Source organism: Heliangelus exortis, chromosome 26, assembly GCF_036169615.1.
Source record: "Heliangelus exortis chromosome 26, bHelExo1.hap1, whole genome shotgun sequence".
Taxonomy (NCBI): Eukaryota; Metazoa; Chordata; class Aves; order Apodiformes; family Trochilidae; genus Heliangelus; species Heliangelus exortis.
The window spans coordinates 4,965,926-4,983,407 of NC_092447.1; the positions used below are offsets into that span (position 1 = coordinate 4,965,926).

Here is a 17,482-nt window from a genome sequence, read left to right on the forward strand (position 1 = left end):
GGCGCTGAGGCCGCGGGTCTGAGGCGGCTGCGCGGCCGCGGTGGCTCCGCGGTGTCCCCTTGGGCAGCCGCGTCCTGTGACAACCCCGACACCCCCCCAGCCTCGCAGGGGACAAGAGAAGGGGACAGGCAGTGTTTTAAACAGCAACGACAAAAAAAAAAACAAACAGAAAAAAAAAAAAAAAATTTATTAATTTGGGGTTTTCTGTTTTTTCTTTTTACATCTGCCAGGGCACACGAGACTATGAACACAGTGACAGCCACCGAATGTACAACAAACATACACAGTTAAATAAGAGAAGGCCGAGCAGTCCATGGGGTGCAAGTTGAGGGTGCTTTTTACTTTTTTTTTTTTTTTTTTTTTTTTTGCCAGTAAAATGGAGAATCAGACCCAAAAAGCTTGCAGGGAGCAGCGTTGGGGCCTCAGAGGAGCCCCCTGCCCACTTTCCATCCTCTGGGACTCCACATGTTTGGGTTGAAAATGATGACAACTCCTCTACCTTCTGCACTGCAGAAACTGGAAAGGAATCCATGCAAATTCCTGTTGGGTTTGGGTGTTGGTGCTGTCTTTCCAAAAGCAGATCCCTGGCCCCTGTGCCATCACTGCCCTGACAGAATTCATGATGCTGCAAGATTCCAGGGATGCTCCTCTCACAACAAACCACACAGAGGAGGAAACTTTGAGTTCAAAAAGGCAGTTTTCAAATTGCTTTCTGGACTACCTTTAAATAACTGGTACAAGTGTCCTCAAGTCAATGATCCTTTCACACATAAAGCCAAGTATTTTTTTTTTAAACTCCTCATCTGCAGTATCAAGGGGGAAAACTCTGATATTCCTCTCTCTAGATCTTTTAAGATTTTAAAATGGTTCCTGTAGGGCAGGATATCCCATTCCCAAGCCTCCTGTTTGCCTGTTACACCATTTTTTGGATTCATTATTAAATAATCTAGCAGCCTGAAGAAAACCAAGGCAAAACCTCCCTTCTCCCCGAAACATCCCAGCACCCAGCATCATTAATTCAGAAGCCCTCAACAAGACTTCTGGGGAATCACTGGGAGCTGCAGTCAAGTTGCTCAAATCAATGGGTTTCTAAATCTCCTGAATTTAAAGATGCTCAGCACTGCACTTGACTGAGCAGGAGCTCTGGTCCTCATTAACTTCACCATCTCATTAATGCCTCAGTGTGATTGTACAGCAAGAAAAGCCACATCCCAGGCACAAATTAATCCACAAACCACTTTCAGAGCTACCCCAAAACCAGATTTCCAATCCCATTTCTCTCATCACACCCAGTCACTGTTTCCACACCTTATTAACAGATATATTAATCACCAAAGCAATACCTGCTACGTGGCTCTGAACATCTTGCCCAGTCTGGGTGTGAAGTTCTCTTGTATCTCAAGAGTTTTAAAAAACTGCACGAGGCCTGATACCACAACCTGTAAACATCTGTAGCATTTACTCACACTAAATCTGGGGGAGTACCTACAGAAAAGAGTCCTCAGTTCACCCTCAGTGCAGCACAAGAGAAAACTAATCAAAACCTCTCTCAGTTCTCAAGGGCCATTAAGACAAAACATCCTCCTCTGCTTTTGTTTTATAAATAAATGTACCCAGCTATGCACAAACATTTGGGGATGGGTTTTTCAGGCAGTGAAAAGGTGATTTAGACATACACAGTACATCCCAGCAGGAGTCAGGGGAGCTGCAGTCATATACAAATACCAGAATGCATTATAAATAATAAACCACCAAGACCTGTGAAGGAAAATTATCTAAGAAAAAAAAAACAACCAAAAAAACCAAAAAAAGAATACTTTGCCTTTAAAGGTAAACTTTCCCTTTCTCCTGGTCCCTAAATGTAACAAATTCTGTAGGTAGACCAGGTCTAGCAAATCAGGCAACCCTCACAGATGGCTTACTGTGTCCCATGAGTAGTGGTCCACTAGCATGTTTCCTTGTGTTTCCTGAGTCCAGGGCTGGTCATTTTATGGAATTGTCCAAAGGAATTACAGTGCATTGTCAACAAGGTTATTTGGAAAAAACAGAGTAACAAACTCTCCATCCAGTCCTTCAAGGGGAAAAATATGTCCATTTTGAGGTGAAAACAGAGACAGCTACCCTGCATCTCCAGAGGTGTGCTCCTGGACCCTCATTTTCTCCTGACAGGATTATCTTTAGGCTGCTATGCAGGCTAAGCTAAGCTTTTTTTTTTTCTTTACAGGCAAAAAAATCCCTACTTTCCCTGCAAATAATGAAGGGGAAAAGAGTGAAGAGTGTCTCCATATTACCCTTAGGTGCTATTCAGATTTCCATCAGTTTGTCCTGCACGACATGGTTTGGAGACTGCACTTTTGCTTCTTTCTGGAACTGCTCAGTAAAACAGGGCAGACAGCATGTAAACAGTTTGAGGGGGGAGGGTTGGAAAAAATAATAATAATTTAATGCACTGCTTCAGCACATCTTCACAGCTTCATTGTTACATCTGTCCCTGTTCAACAAGAGCTTGGCTGCTGCTCTTTTTCTCCAGGCTGTCTGCTTCCACCAAGCTGCTGTGTCCCCATGTTCCTGGGCTGCTTGAACAAAGACACAGGAAGCAGTTCTGCCAGACTCTGTAAATGTGCATTTTGTCTTCCTGTGTAACCACTCCTGCTAAAAATATACACACAACATCACCTGCCAGGGAAGCCTTCAGCTAGGCAAGCTTTTCCCCACACAATTGAAATTAAAAGTTATTTACTGGAGACACTTCCAGAAAGGAAAAAGAAGGGTCAGCAGACATGCCAAAAATAAAGTCCAGAGCAAGCAGAGGTTTCACTCCTCTTGTCCTTTTTGTTAAAAGCTGCATAAAATGGCATCCCAGAAGAATTTGGAGGGTATTTCTTCACAGTCACTGGAGACTTAAACCCTCTTAAAGCATTAACAAGAGCTCCAAGTTGAAGTTAAGTGAGCACATACTTTAATAAAAACATACTGAGCTCCAGGATACCCAGATCTGGGCTTTCAGGGGAGGTGACAAGAACAAGCAAGTGACCCCAGGAGGCTTCCTCATTCGTGTTCTGCTGAGAAAGTTCTTGGTTTGGTGATGTGCACCTCGCTGCCACCGTTCCCATTGGTGGTTGTAGTGATGATGTACTGGGTGGTTTGCTGCTGCTGGCTGCTTGTTTGGGATTCCAAGGGATCCGTGTGGGATGGGGGCTGGGAAACACCAACCTGCACCTCACTGGAGAGGGAAGAGTTCTGTTTGACATCCAGCTCAGGCTGACCTTCAGATATCACATAGTGAGTCTGGGTGGGGAATAGAAAAAGAAATCTTCCTTGACACACCTGCTGTAACTTCTGCTCTAACCTTCCTGTTGCTGGAAGACATTTTTGGTAGGGACAAAATATTTTGAAATCAAGCTGTATTTATCTCTCTATATTTAAATGAATTTGAGAGCAACAAAAGCCTTGGTCTTTGTTTTGAAGTACACTGGACTACTTGGCATCTGGTTAACTTATGAGTGGTTAAACTAATTCATCAATTCACTTATCACTACAAATTAAAATAGCAGTTTTGAATACAATTATTCTGAAGGTTGTTGCTGTTTCTCACTTGCTCTAGCAGCAGCTGTATGGCCAGTGGTCTAATATCAATGCCCTTTCAGTCTGGACCTCCTCAGGTACCCCATTATTCTGTCTGTGCCACAGTCATCCCTATAACCTCCCAACTGAAGGTTTAAGCCTGCTACATTATTCTGGATGGAAAAAAAAAATTAAAGTAAGGGCCATGATTGTTTTCCTTACCTGAGTAACTGCTTTGACTTGTCCTGTGTTGACAGTGGTGACTGGGGTACCAACAGCAGTCTCTGTGATCACATACTGGCCTTGGGGAATGGTCATCATCTGAATCTCAGATGCTAAAAAAGAAAAAAAAAATGGAAATTGGAGAATCAAGACCTTCAGTCAAACTCAAAAAATACCTTAAAAAATAATGCCCTCTGTAAGTAACACTTCAAGCCTGAAACAGTGGTTGTTGAGGAGAAATTCAGGTAGTGTGAAACCCTGGAACACTGTACAGGCCTCAAAAGGCAACATCAGGTGCAGAGTGGGCAATTCATGCACAGACAGCTCATTCTGTTCCCACCCAAGAAATGCTAAAATTACAACCCAGAAGTGCATGACATGAGAAATCATTTCATGCCATCATTTGCTGGACAGTTCTTTCAAGCACCCATCCAAATTTGTACAAGATGGTGTCCAACACATGGATAGATGCTCTGGCAAATTCTTTGGAATCAAGAAACTCAGTCTGCCTGCCCAAACCACCCAACAGATAATTACAGAACTCCAGTCAAAAAGCTGGTACAACCATTTCCCTTGTCTACAACCTTTTCTTGGATTAAAAATACTGCTGGTGCTTACAATAGCTGCGAAATGAGTTCCAAGTGCTGGGAAGATAGGTGTGCTGGACTGCAGAGCCCTGCTGCTGCTGCTGCTGCTGCTGCTGGAGGCCTTGGTTTGGTGTAGATGTTGCTGTCTGCATCTGTGAGGGGCTGAGCTCCTGCTGGGATTGTTGTGAGGAGGGGCTCAAAGGCTGACCCCCAACCTGGAAATAACACAGGAAGAGTTCTCAGTGTGCTTAGGGTTGCATGCCTCTGAGCTGGAACAAAAATATCCCTTTTATTAAGGGAAACCACAGGGAGTTTCTGTGGCACAAGAACTGCAAAAGTTCTCCTCCCTCTCCTCCAACTTGCTTCACTCTGTGGTTAGTAAGAAGGGACTGAGGAACTGAGACATTGCTTGCCAAAGGTCACACAGCAAATCTGGCAGAGAGCTGAGAGGTTAAAAACTCCCTAACATCACCAAGAGCTGAACTTCAAATATTTGAGGAATGCCAGTTTCCATTTATCCTATCTTTTAAATGGCTAAATTCCTCTGAGCTGCAGATTTGCCTGTTCACAGCCATTTCTCTACATTATATAGACAGGAAGAAAAATAAACCACAACAAATACCCCCTATACAGCCTAGGAACTTGTGGGAACCACGTGGTGATCCCAGAGCTGTACATGTGGAGCCATTTCATGTGTGATCCTTTGGGGGCTGAGCTGCTGGAGAGCAGTGTAGGTGAAAGAGACCTGGGGGTCCTGGTAGACAAGAAGATGCCCATGAGCCAGCAATGTGCCCTTGTGGCCAAGAAGGCCAATGGCATCCTGGGGTGCATTAGAAAGGGTGTGGTTAGTAGGTCAAGAGAGGTTCTCCTCCCCCTCTATTCTGCATTGGTGAGGCCACACCTGGAGTATTGTGTCCAGTTCTGGGCCCCTCAGTTCAAGAAGGACAGGGAAGTGCTTGAAAGAGTCCAGCACAGAGCTACTGAGATGATTAAGGGAGTGGAACATCTCCCTTATGAGGAAAGGCTGAGGGAGCTGGGTCTCTTTAGTTTGGAGAAAAGGAGACTGAGAGGTGACCTCATCAATGTTTTCAAATATGTAAGGGGTGAGTGTCAGGGAGATGGAGTTAGGCTTTTCTCAGTGGTGACCAGTGATAGGACAAGGGGTAATGGGTGTAAATTGGAGCACAGGAGGTTCAAGTTGAATATCAGAAAAAATTTTTTTACTGTAAGGGTGACAGAGCCCTGGAACAGGCTGCCCAGGGGGGTTGTGGAGTCTCCTTCACTGGAGACATTCAAAACCCACCTGGACACGTTCCTAGGGGATGTACTCTAGGGGGCCCTGCTCTGGCAGGGGGGGTTGGACTAGATGATCTTTCCAGGTCCCTTCCAACCCCTAGGATTCTAGGATTCTATGAAAAGCCCCTCTCCTGCATCAGCACATGAGCAGACTGGTAGGGAAGAGATTTCCTGCCCAAGAAGAGTGAAATACCTGTGATGATGACTGAGTTGCTGGTGCTGGCTCTGTCACCTGGATGTGCTGCACCTGGATGGCATGCTGGGCATATGTCTGGGGGTCATGAAGCTGCCCAACATCTACTGTGGAGTGCTGGGACTGGTGAGGTGAGGTAGCCTGGAGAGGAGAAAAGCAAATTAGAGGCACACATTTCAAGATAATCAACCTCTTCTGTGATACAAGCTCTGGAACAATGAGGTATGAGGCTCAGTGAGGCCATGGAGCAGTCTTGTTCAAGCTTGTGTTTATTCTCTTTGCACTGCTGGAAGTGCCACCACGATGGGACAGCAATGGAAAGGACTTGCCTGAAGTCACCCAGGCTGTCTGTGGCAGAGGATGGACTCAAATTCAAGGGTCTGAAAAGCAGGATTAGTGTCAGTCCTTGGATCATCCTTCTTTGTAAGCACCTTTCTATAAAATGTACAGATACTGATGACCTGCAGATCCAGTCCTGCAGTTTTGCATTAAGACAAGAGCTCAGGATCAAACTGACTAAAAGCTTTCTGGAGCAACACTTGCTAATAATACCAATTGGAGTAATTTAATTACAAGCCTCAGAGCTTGATATTAACTGGAGGAATCAGCATTCACACTCTTGTATCATTAGAACAGCCAGAATCAATATTAATTGGGGTCATTGTTTAGGCCTTTACTAACCAAATTCATAACCTAATTTGTAATGAGGGGCAGAGGGAACACAGAACTTCAGATTCAAATATAAACACACTGCAGCCCCAGCTCCTCTTTCTGGATAATAGATTCAAAGGCTTTCTTGCAGCTGCCCCAGTTATTTTCCTCACCTCAGTTACTCCAGTCACATTCTGGTTTTATTTTTGGGAAGCTGCTGAGCATCACAGAGAATTAATATTTTAATAGGAGAAAAAGCAAGCACTTTCTGTACTTCCAAAATTTTGGCTCTTTATCACTGAGAAAAAGGAAGAACAAAATTTGTCTTCTCAACTGCAAAAAAGGGTCACCCACTGACCCACTTTTCTTGTTGTTGGAAAACTTTCCTAGAGACTCAAATGAAGGTGCCCAGATGGGCAGGAATAAATTCAGACTGTGTTGATATCCAGCAAGCTGATCAAGACTGCTGGGACTATTTATGCCCAGCACACAATGCATACAATGGGAACCCTAAGAATTACCCACCAATTAATCTGTAAAAAAAATTAATCTACGTTGCTTTTAGTAAGTATTGTTCAGCAAAGGCCTGAGCAAGCACAGGCTTGACATGGAGGGGGTGTAAACCACATTAAGTCCCCCAATAAATTACTCACCTGGGCCACTTGAACAACCTGCAGCTGTATGTGCTGAGGCTGCTGCAAGCCTGTTGTGGACTGAGAGACAGGGATGTACTGGATTCGTTGGTAATCTCCTTGGGGAGTCCTGTAATCTGTTGTGAGGGTCTGGGAGATCTCTGTCATTGCTTGGGTCAGTAAATCTGTTGTCTGAGGAGGCAGAGAGAGAAACACCAGATTGCCCACTGCACTGAGGATTTTTGCAGGGCTGTAGTTCTTTCATCATACTGAAACTGCACCACTAGACCTACTTATTTATTTACAAGAGTTTCACGTGTGATGGGGTGACAAGAAATCACCAGGGGTCATCCCCTGGGACTGCTCTCTTCTCTCTACATGTTAGTCACAACCATTAAGGGCTAACTAAATATACAATAACAAAATTATTTTCACCTGACTTCATGGCTAGACAACAGAAATCCTGCATTTGTCAAGAGCTGATTTGGTTTCCAAGTCCAAAAGTGCTTCTTGGACATATTCTACCTTTCCTCCTCACCTGCCAGGGTTTTATTTTTCTTGACACTGTATTCCTAAAGTGTGTAAGGACATTTAACACCCAACTCTTCAGGTTTATGAAGCCAACATCATGGTTGAATCTGTCCCATTTTCAGACAAACCATTCTTTTATCCAGCTTCAGTCTTCATATGGGAAGTTTTAAACTGTGGTTATTAAGCTTTTTAAAACTATGCAGCAATCCATTAAAAACTGATTTTCTAGTTTCAGCTGTCACTTCCATAGCAGCTGGTGCATTAACAGATCAAACACTGATAGATCAGCTCCTATCAGTTCTGGACTGTCCAAAGGATTACAGAAAAAATTTGAGTCCTATAAACAGGTTTGATTCAGTCCCCAGTCATCATTTAATATGTCCTCTTGATCCCAAAGAGCCTCAGGAGAACAGTCCCAATGAAAACCCACAAGATGTGTATCCCTGAGTTATTTAGGCCTGTGTGAAAATATTGTGTGGAGAGTCAGGGGGGGAAAAAAAGGCAAAAGCTAGAAAATGAGAAATCCCTTGCTCCTGGCAGAGCTAAACTACAACAGATTCAGGAACAGAAGCAAATCTCAAATAATAACCCAAAACAGGGTTTCAAATTACCCCTGTCAGACAAACCCTAACAGCAGGCTTCTGGTTGTTTCCCTTCACTGGGAAGATTTAAGGTGTCTGGAGTCCTTACCACAACAGTCTCTCCAGTGGTGCTGTCAGTGGTCAGAACAGCAGGAGTGGAGCTGATGACAGCTGTGGCCAGTGGAGCATGGATTGTGTTTGGGAGCTGAGCAAACTCTGGGTGCTTCTTGCGGATGTGCTGGACCATCTTTGTCTGCAGGGAGATGCAAAACAGCACGAAAAAGATGGTCAGGAACCCTGCTTTGGGCCAGCTGCAATCAAACAGCCCTGGGGAGTGCAGCTTTTAGGTTTCTCTCAATGAGGCAGCACTCAGATTCACATTATGGGATGCTCTGGTTCATGAGAAGCAAAGATGTTAAAGTTGCTGCTGATTAGAGCTAACTGATAACTCAAATATTGCCCCAAATGTCACAGCCAGGAGCTTTTTTACTCCAACACAGCCAAATACGTTTGGGACATTTTCCAGAGGTCACCTTCTTAAATTTTATTTCCCTGCTGCACTCCCTGGTGTCTCAGTGAGCTGTTTCCAAGCTTCTCTGTTTGTACCTGCACTCTTATAACATTTCCATTTCTTCTTTCAAGCTCAAGCCCTCCATTTAGAGAACCTTTTTTTTTTTTTTTATGCCATCAGATAAGCAAGCTGTGCCTGTGCTGTCAGCACACAGCAGGAAACCAGCACTCTGGCTCAGAACAGAGAGAGCTCTGACAGAGAAGAGAGAGATGAGGCTATCAGCCCTCCCCTGTACCTTGCTGCTGTACTGCTTGGAGCAGTGGGGACAACAAACTGGAGGGGTGGCAATGGTGCCTGTCAGCTGGGTGTGGGTGCTCAGCATGGGGTCTGGTTCTCCAGGGCCTGCAGGGCGCAGCTTGCGGATGCTGGGAGGGAGCTCAGCACCAGGATGGTTCTTCAGGATGTGGGCTTTGCGTTTGCTGGCACTCTTGTAGACCTGCAGGGTGAAAAGCTGGAGTGGGAATGGTGTCATCCTGATGTCTGGGCAGGAAGCAGCTACCAGTTAGCTTCAGCTACATGGGCTGCAGGTTGCTTTCTGCCATGTGTTGGGCTGAATTCCCAAAGAATTGCTGCACAATCCATCATCAGGAATAACACAGCTCCCAGAGTTTAATCAGCAAAAATCAAAGTTTAATCAGAGCAAAACCCCTTTTTGTGCAGCATGAAGAAGCCATTTGAGAAGGTGTGTAGCAACTAAGCAAAAGAGGATGGGAAGATAAAACAAAAACTTCTTTGCCTGGTACTTGCAAGTTCCAGAGTCAGAGGAAACACTGACCCACATTCCTGTCATATGGACCTGAGCAGTCCATAACCATTGTTGTAATTGTCCAGTGGGAATTCATCATGAGGGCTGATGCCCCCACTCTGATATCTAACAATTTTAATAGCCTTCAGGGATCATTATATTTTTTAATTCCTTTCAGGCACAAACCAATATTCTGTAAAATTGTTTAAAATAATTTTTTCCCTTTAAAGAAAGGAAGGGGCTTCACAGAAAAATGTACTGCAGAGAACAGTCAAAATACAATCCCTTGTAAATAACACAGAGAAAAAGCAAAAGCCAGGAAGTAAGAACAGGAACTCAAAGGAAGTGCAGAAGAAGATTCAGGCTCCACTGAACACTGGGAATTACTGGCATGTGACTAAGAAAGCAGCTTAAAAGAAAAGGAATTAAAGACTAACTTTTAGAAGTGATACAGAAACTAAAATAAAGTGGTGCTCAGGAATTATAGTTAAAATATGATAGTACTGGGATGCAAGAAATGATGCAGAACTAAGGGTGTGGGTGACTGCTTGCTGAACCCCAGGATTTAAGGTTACCAACCACAAAGACAGCAGAAAAGGAGAATTGCAGTTTCCTGTTCCCATGCAGCTGCCTTGGCCTAAGAGCACTTTGTGTTTCTTCTGGATAGTGCTGCAGAAACATGGCTGGCAAGCCCCTCAAAACAGCTACAGCCCCTGCCAGATGTTTCTATGCAGAGACAAACTGACTGCACACAGCTCTAGGACTGAGCTCCCCTCTGAGGGGTGACTTCCTTACATACCTTATCACAGTACTGACAGAAGTAATCTCTGTTGGGTTTGATGATGGGCAACGTGAGCTCTGGCACCTCTTCTATTTTCATGTCTGGGTGTCTCTTTGATAAATGATTTACCTGCAGGGAAAGAAACAAAGAGAACAAGAGAACAAATTACAGATGGAAGTCAAGCAATTGCTTCTTCTCCTAGACAGGAAGAGCAGCCAAAGCATTGCTGCTGCCAGAGTTCTTGTGCATTCACAGCTGCTGAAGGTAAACCTGGTAGTGCTAGATCTCATGAACAGTTTCTCTTATCAACACAAGATGGGAAGGGTTAAAATAGCTTGACAGAACTGAATGAGGTAATGTAAAGAACCTCTGGCCAGGGAGGCCTTTGCTAGCAGAGATCAGAGCACATGAAATATCTGCAAACAAGATCTTATTAAAAAAATATTTTGCTGCCTAACAAAACAGACACTGGCAGTTACAGATCATGGCCATGAGAGGCCCCTCAAGTAGGGGGAGAAACAAATAGCAGGAAAGACAGGCAGGAAAACTAAACCAAGGCTGAATTAGGTAATAGATTAATCTCATCTTCTAATAAATGAAGATCTGACACATCAGTCAGGAATAGCACTGAGATCACACAGAATCACTGAGGATGGAACAGACCTGAGATCACCAAGTTAGGTCAGCCTATGACCTAACATCAACCAGACACACAGCACAGGCAGTGAAATAAGCAAAAGTACACATTTGGTGAAGAAATAATACAGAGCTGGATTGTTGGGGTTTTTTTAAAATAAAAAATATATAAACTCAGCTCCAGAAGTCTCAGTTTGGCAGCACCCTTGTGTTCCAGCCATTGGAATTCCATCTTGATTCCTTAACTATTTGTCAAAATGGGAGTGCAGAGGTTGTAGCAGGGGTTCCCCAGGAACTCACCAACATTCCTCTCCGACGGAAGCCCATCATGCAGAGCCTGCACTTGAACATGAAGCTCTCATAGTCAGTGGATGCTATCCGAGGCTTGAAGGTTTTGGAGCGGCTGATCCGATCGGCTTTCTTGGCCTCCCTCTCTGGGTTGTGCATCCTCTGCATGTGCTCCCGTAGCTTGTCCTTCCTCTAGGGAATTGAGGAGAAAACCAGCAGCATCACTTATTACCCATTACAAGGAAAAGCCACCATGTGTTTCATGTTTTTTTGGGTTTTTTTTTAGATATCTCTTTGGCTTCTCCACGCCAAAACGAACCCCCCCCACGCTGGATTTTCTTTGGATTCATCAAAAATATCAGTGCCCAACCCTGTATGGCTGGAAATTTGCATCCAAATGCTCTTGACTGAGGAGGACCTCCCATCCTACACTGGGACTGAGCCTACTGCCCAGATGGAATCCAGCCTTCTGGGCACACACTGTGCTTCTTCACCCAAAAGGATTCAGTGCCTCGGTATCCCCTAAGAAACTAAGGGACAAGGAGCAGGCTGCTGCCACCACCATGTATCTGGCTCACAGGCTGCTCCACCTGAGCTGGAGGGACCTGGAAAAGCAACTGGATGTCATGTGCTGACAAGATGAATCCCATGGGCACAGGCAACTTGGCCAGGAATGTTATTAACCCATTGATATCATCAAGAAGTCATCTGCACTGATAGAAGCAAAACAACCCAAAAGCACCTGGCAACCAAACTGGATAATGACCCAGTTCTTAATGTGCAGATGAAGCCTCCTTTGCTATTAAATTATTAGAATTAAGATCTGCTAGGTGAGACACCTTTTTACAGCAGAGTATGGGGAGGGTGGGTATGGATCTCACCCCTCAATCCCTCAGAACCCAAAGCTGTAGCTCACTCATGACACAAAGCAGCGCGTGCAACCTGTGGGCAAGTCCAGCACGTTTACACACAACCATTTCATAGAATCACAGAATCCTAGAACTGGCTGGGTTGGAAGGGACCTCAGAGCTCATCAAGTCCAACCCTTGCTCCACTCCCCCCGTGGTTCCCAGCCCATGGCACTGAGTGCCACATCCAGGCTCTTTTGAAATATCTCCAGGGATGGAGAATCCACCCCTTCCCTGGGCAGCCCATTCCAATGCCTGAGCACCCTCTCTGCAAAGAATTCTTTCCTAATATCCAACCTAAACCTCCCCTGGCAGAGCTGAAGCTCTGCCAGGGGAGGTTTAGGTTGGATATTAGGAAAAAATTCTTTAGTCCATGCCCTCTTGTCCCACTGATATCTGCCCAACCCCCCCTGGCTCCAACCTCCTTTCAGGGAGTTGGAGAGAGTGATGAGGTCTCCTCTGAGCCTCCTCTTCTCCAGCCTCAACACCCCCAGCTCCCTCAGCCCTTCCTCACAGGATCTGTGCTCCAGTCCCTTCACCAGCCCAGTTGCCTTCCTTCCACCTTGGAGGGCCTTGTCTGGGCAGAGAATGGTGTTCTTCTCCACTTGTATCAGGAATGATCAAGTCAAGAGGGATCTTACCTTGAACTGCTTGCCACAGGTGGAGCACAAGAAGTCTTTGCGGTCCGAGTGCCGCAGCATGTGGAGCCGCAGCTTGTCGGGCCGGCAGAAGGCTTTGTCACACTCTGTGCACTGGTAAATCTTCTCTGAATGGAAGCTCCGAACGTGCTTCTTCACCTAGAGGTGCAGAGGAGGGACAAAATGGGATTTATTCACAAGAGAAAGGTGTGTGGTGAAGCAGGTTAGGGTTGGGGTTCAGCCTAATGCTGAGCAAAAGGAAAAAAAACCAAACAAAAAAACAGAGAGGAAAAAGGTTCTGAGTTCTCTGATCTGCTTTGGCTTAAAAATTATTTTGTCAGAAGAGTTTATATTTTGGCAACAGTTTCTATAAAGCCACAACATTTTTGTGATGCATCTGGATGGACAATTTGATTTCCTCCAGGCTGGTTCCTGAAGGTATCAGCTACTGATGAGTGGAGCACTTAATGGGCAGAAAAAGCCCAAGATTCAGTGTGACTGAAGCAGCCTCCACACATTCATCTGAGGTTCATTATCTTCATGTAATTTCAAAGAAATCTAAACCCAAGGCCTGGTTACTTTCAACCAGAGAAACTGCAATAACAACGCATTAAAAAAAACCCCAAAACTTAGACAAAAAAGCATTTGCATGGCATTCCCAAACAGCAATTAATTTTACATACTTTGGGACTCTCCTTGGCCTCTTCAAGCATCTAGTGGGGTGTTTTTTCCCCAATAAAGTAACTAATGAGGTCTGACATTTGAAATGCAAGCACTGCTCAAGAAAGGCATCTTTAATTAATACTGATCATACATGGAACAACCTGGTATCTCGATCTGTTCCACATCCAAGTAGGCAGCAAGCTATGGTGACTCAATTATTCACATGGCACCAAATGAAAAATATCTTTAAATTCTAAAATAGAGCTGGATAGCTGGAAAAAAAACAGCTGTGGGACTTCCTTCTGACTGCCTCAGTTTGATGGGAAAGTTTATGGGGAATTAAGTTGCAGCACAACATTTCTGAATCATCTTTGGAAAACTGGAAAATCATCAGCCTGGAAAACTTGTGGTGGAAAAGAAACTCAAGAGATGAATGTTCTTATCAAAAAGATCAAAGTTGCAAACCATTTTGGCAGGGGCAGAATAGCAGGTTTGTAAGAAGGTGTAAGCATTTGCAGAACATTGCCTTCTGTAATGCCAAAAAGTGTTCAGGACCTCTGCTTTAGGCATTTTCTGGGGAGAAGGGGCTGCCACTCACCCCAGTGACTTCTCATGCCAGATTAAAACACCACATCTGATGATTCAGTGGAAGGATCACTTCACTGGCAGAGGACAACACCCAGCAATGCTTGGTCACTCTTCCTTTCTAATTTCTGACTGACACAGCCCCCTTTACCTTGTGAGAGTGAACTGAGGTGCAGGGTTACACGAGAACAGTGGTGCAAAACAGATGAACAGAGGGCTTGCAAGAAGACAGGGCTTCTAATCTACACACCACCTCACCTGGATGAAGTCTGGGAAACGTTTTTTGCAGGTGGGGCAGGTGAAATAACCATCACTGACATGGATGGCCACGTGGTCCTTAAGCAGATCCAAGCGGTCAAAGGACTCAGGACAGAAAATGCAGGAATATGTTTTCTGGTCCATGTGGAACTTCATGTGGCTCTCCAGAGCCCCACTGTTGATGAAGCCCTTGTTGCAGATGTCACAAGTCAGAGGGCAGTTCCCTTCCCGCCCGTGGAAGCGCAGGTGCTGATCCAGTTTGTCCTTCTCCCGGAAAGCTTTCCCACACTGGAGGCATTTGAAGGGGCGGAAGGATTTCCGTATGAAGAGGTGCTGGAGAGCTGCATTCTGAAAGAAATTAAAGACACTTGTAACTTGTGTTCATATGTACAGGTTCCACATCCAACTATTCCCCAGATTCTGAGCTTCGCGTTTTCCAGATTCCGCGCTTTGCGTTTTCCCGATTCTGACCTTAAAAAAGAGTAAATAAATAAAAAGCTTTTGCATTCTAGATACTGCCTGCACGTGGCAGAAGGGGAGGTTGTGGCAGACAGATGGTGAGATACACCTGCAGCTACACACTGGGTTAGCACAGCACAACCCAGGAGTTTCCTCTCCAATCCCTGTTTTCTGCTGATTGAGCCAACTTTTGCCTTTACAGTAGCACTGATCTGTAAAAAAACCCAAAATCCTGCCTGAAGTGCAGACTTAGGCCTGAGAAAAGCTGCAATTCCAGCTGATTTTTGAGCCTGGGTTACTAATTCAGCCACCAGACAAAAGAAAGGGGAGCTAGTGCCCTGTCTGGAGCAGGGCTTACAGAATTCCCCAGCTCTTCACAAACTTCTGCACCCAAGGTCACCCCAGAGGTGTGGAGCAGTGGGTTAGGATTGCCTGAAAAACTTGTGGTGGAAAAGAAACTCAAGAGATGATTGTTCTTATCAAAAAGATCAAAGTTGCAAACCATTTTGGCAGGGGCAGAATGGCAGGTTTGTAAGAAGGTGTAAGCAATTCAGTGTCTCTGCCATTTAGCATTTATCACCTGCAAACACCTAAAAAAGCAGAAGATACCTAAGAGACAAACACACCAGTGCCAAACAGAGGAACTCTGGCAGGTTCTGTTGCCTACTCAAAGGTTCATGGATTTTGCAGACTTGAAATTGCTTTTCTTGGGATTGCAAGAGACTTAAAAAGACTGCAAATAGGCTTAAGGTGTGTGGTATAGATATTAATTTTAAAATTTAACACCCTAGGCTGCTCTTCTCTTTCTCTACCCCTTCTGTGTACAATTTCTCTTCCCAGTCCCTGCTGTTCTGGTGGGTGTTTTCTCTCAGTCTACCTTTCCTGTAACATTTTGTGATCTCTCTTCCTTTTCTCCCCTTCAGTCCTGACACCAGCACTGTCAGCTGGTTCTGAGAAAGAAGAGTTAGGAACTTCTCTGCTGGAATGAGGGAACAATCTGGGAACACCATGAAATGCAGTGCCAAGAGATTAAATTAGCAAACCTGACTGATCCTTTTCCCCATCTGAACTGCAGAGGGAAACCTACACCTTCATTCCAGGACAAGGAACAGGAAATCAAGTGTTCTGCTATAAAAAAAAAAACCCAACCATTGCATAGAGGGGCCCCAAATGAGCCCTCCCATGAATTCTCATCACCTCCATTATCCATTTTACAAATGGAGAAGGGGAGATAATGGAAAACAGACAGAGCTGCTCTAAGTCACACCCTGAGGTAGAAAGATCAGATGTGCTGTGTAAAGATTAATGTGTAGCTGGGAGTCAGGAGTCTGTAATTGAGCCCTAAACATCAGGGACATGCTAACAAAGCAAAGAGCTGAAGAGATGCACTTCAAGTTCTTCACTGTTGCTGTACTTTGCTATTTGTAGCCCCCAACAACCTGATGGTCAGATGGCAGGCCAGACCTCTAAACCATGGAAATCAACAGTCTCATTGCTACCTCAAGGGCTACAAGAAGTGTGAAATGTTTTACTGCTCTTTGGTTAGCTAAACTATCACCCATAAAACCAGAAAAAGATAATTAAGTGTTGTCTCATTGACTGATAACACTGATCCTGCCCAACAGCTGCATAAACAAATCCTCCAAAACTTCAAGATGGATATTGAAAGTGTTTTGGCCAAGCAGTTTACCTTAAATTTGCAACTAATCAGTATAAAGAGAACTAGAACAATACAAATTGTTATTCAGGTAACACTTCTGGACACTGGTTGCTTAAAGAATAACAAATGTGACACTTTCTGATGCAGGGTCAATCAGGGAACACTACCCAGAACTTGGACAAACAACGGAAGGTGATGTTGTTACCTACCATTTCATTAGATACAGCAAAAACCCAATGAAACAAAAACCCAAACCAAACCTACCTGCAGCTCCAGCTGAGCAGGCAGCATTGAGGGAGAGAAAAATACTTAGTGTTATGCAAAGGACTTTAAAACAGAAGCTTGGACTTCTGCAATAGTCACGCTTCTGTGGGCCACTACAAGGGCCAGCTCTTCCAGCTAGAGCTGACTCTTTACTTAGGCAAAACTCCTTTGAGGTTTTTGCCTCAGGAAACATAAAGTAGATCTTCAAGGTTTACCCTGGAGTTAATGACTGCCCGAGGGGAGTTAAAGGGCAAAGATAAAACCCACAGATAATCTTGAAGGTGTTTTGTGACCTTTCCTGTTTTCTCGGAGTTGATGAACAATGATGGAACTGTGCACTGCAGAGCCACAGTGAGAATGAAATGCTTTTAGCAGCAGGGAATAATTAGGGCAGAAGGGCAACAGGATAAAGATTAGAGGAGTGAAAAAGTTAAGGAGTAGAGACTTTTTTTTAACCTCTTCTTACTGTTTGTACTCTGTTATACAACCGGTTGCATTTCTTTCAGCACGAAGGAAGTGACTGTGCCTTCCAAATCCTATCCCTGCCAGTTCCTTCCTCTGAGTAAAGCAGTTACCTACACAAAGGACAGTTTAGGATCAGGTCCACATTAAATAAAAAAAAAAAAAAAGCAAACAACAAAGGCAACTTGAAAATGCAGATGTTCCTGGGATCTGCTCATAGACGGTCTGGATGCTGCCAAGAACTGAGTTAAAAACAAATATTCACTTTGGCTGCAGAACACAACATTCCTCTAATTTGTTACAAGGA

At 44.5% G+C, this 17,482-nt stretch overlaps 1 protein-coding gene across 7 annotated transcripts in view; it reads right to left on the minus strand.

Moving 5' to 3' along the window:
• Nucleotides 1-170: 170 nt before the first annotated feature.
• The window catches only part of PRDM10 (PR/SET domain 10), a 45,086-nt gene continuing 27,774 nt past the window's right edge, over nt 171-17,482 (minus strand). For all 7 annotated transcript variants that reach the window (XM_071726797.1, XM_071726793.1, XM_071726794.1 and 4 more), the window contains 11 exons: nt 14,331-14,678; nt 12,828-12,983; nt 11,291-11,470; nt 10,373-10,483; nt 9,064-9,264; nt 8,367-8,510; nt 7,167-7,337; nt 5,863-6,003; nt 4,405-4,588; nt 3,787-3,899; nt 171-3,288 (listed from right to left, as the gene is read on the minus strand). In XM_071726797.1, coding sequence (XP_071582898.1) covers nt 3,049-3,288; nt 3,787-3,899; nt 4,405-4,588; nt 5,863-6,003; nt 7,167-7,337; nt 8,367-8,510; nt 9,064-9,264; nt 10,373-10,483; nt 11,291-11,470; nt 12,828-12,983; nt 14,331-14,678 — 1,989 coding nt within the window. In that variant the 3' untranslated portion in view covers nt 171-3,048. The remainder of the gene's footprint in view (nt 3,289-3,786; nt 3,900-4,404; nt 4,589-5,862; nt 6,004-7,166; nt 7,338-8,366; nt 8,511-9,063; nt 9,265-10,372; nt 10,484-11,290; nt 11,471-12,827; nt 12,984-14,330; nt 14,679-17,482) is intronic.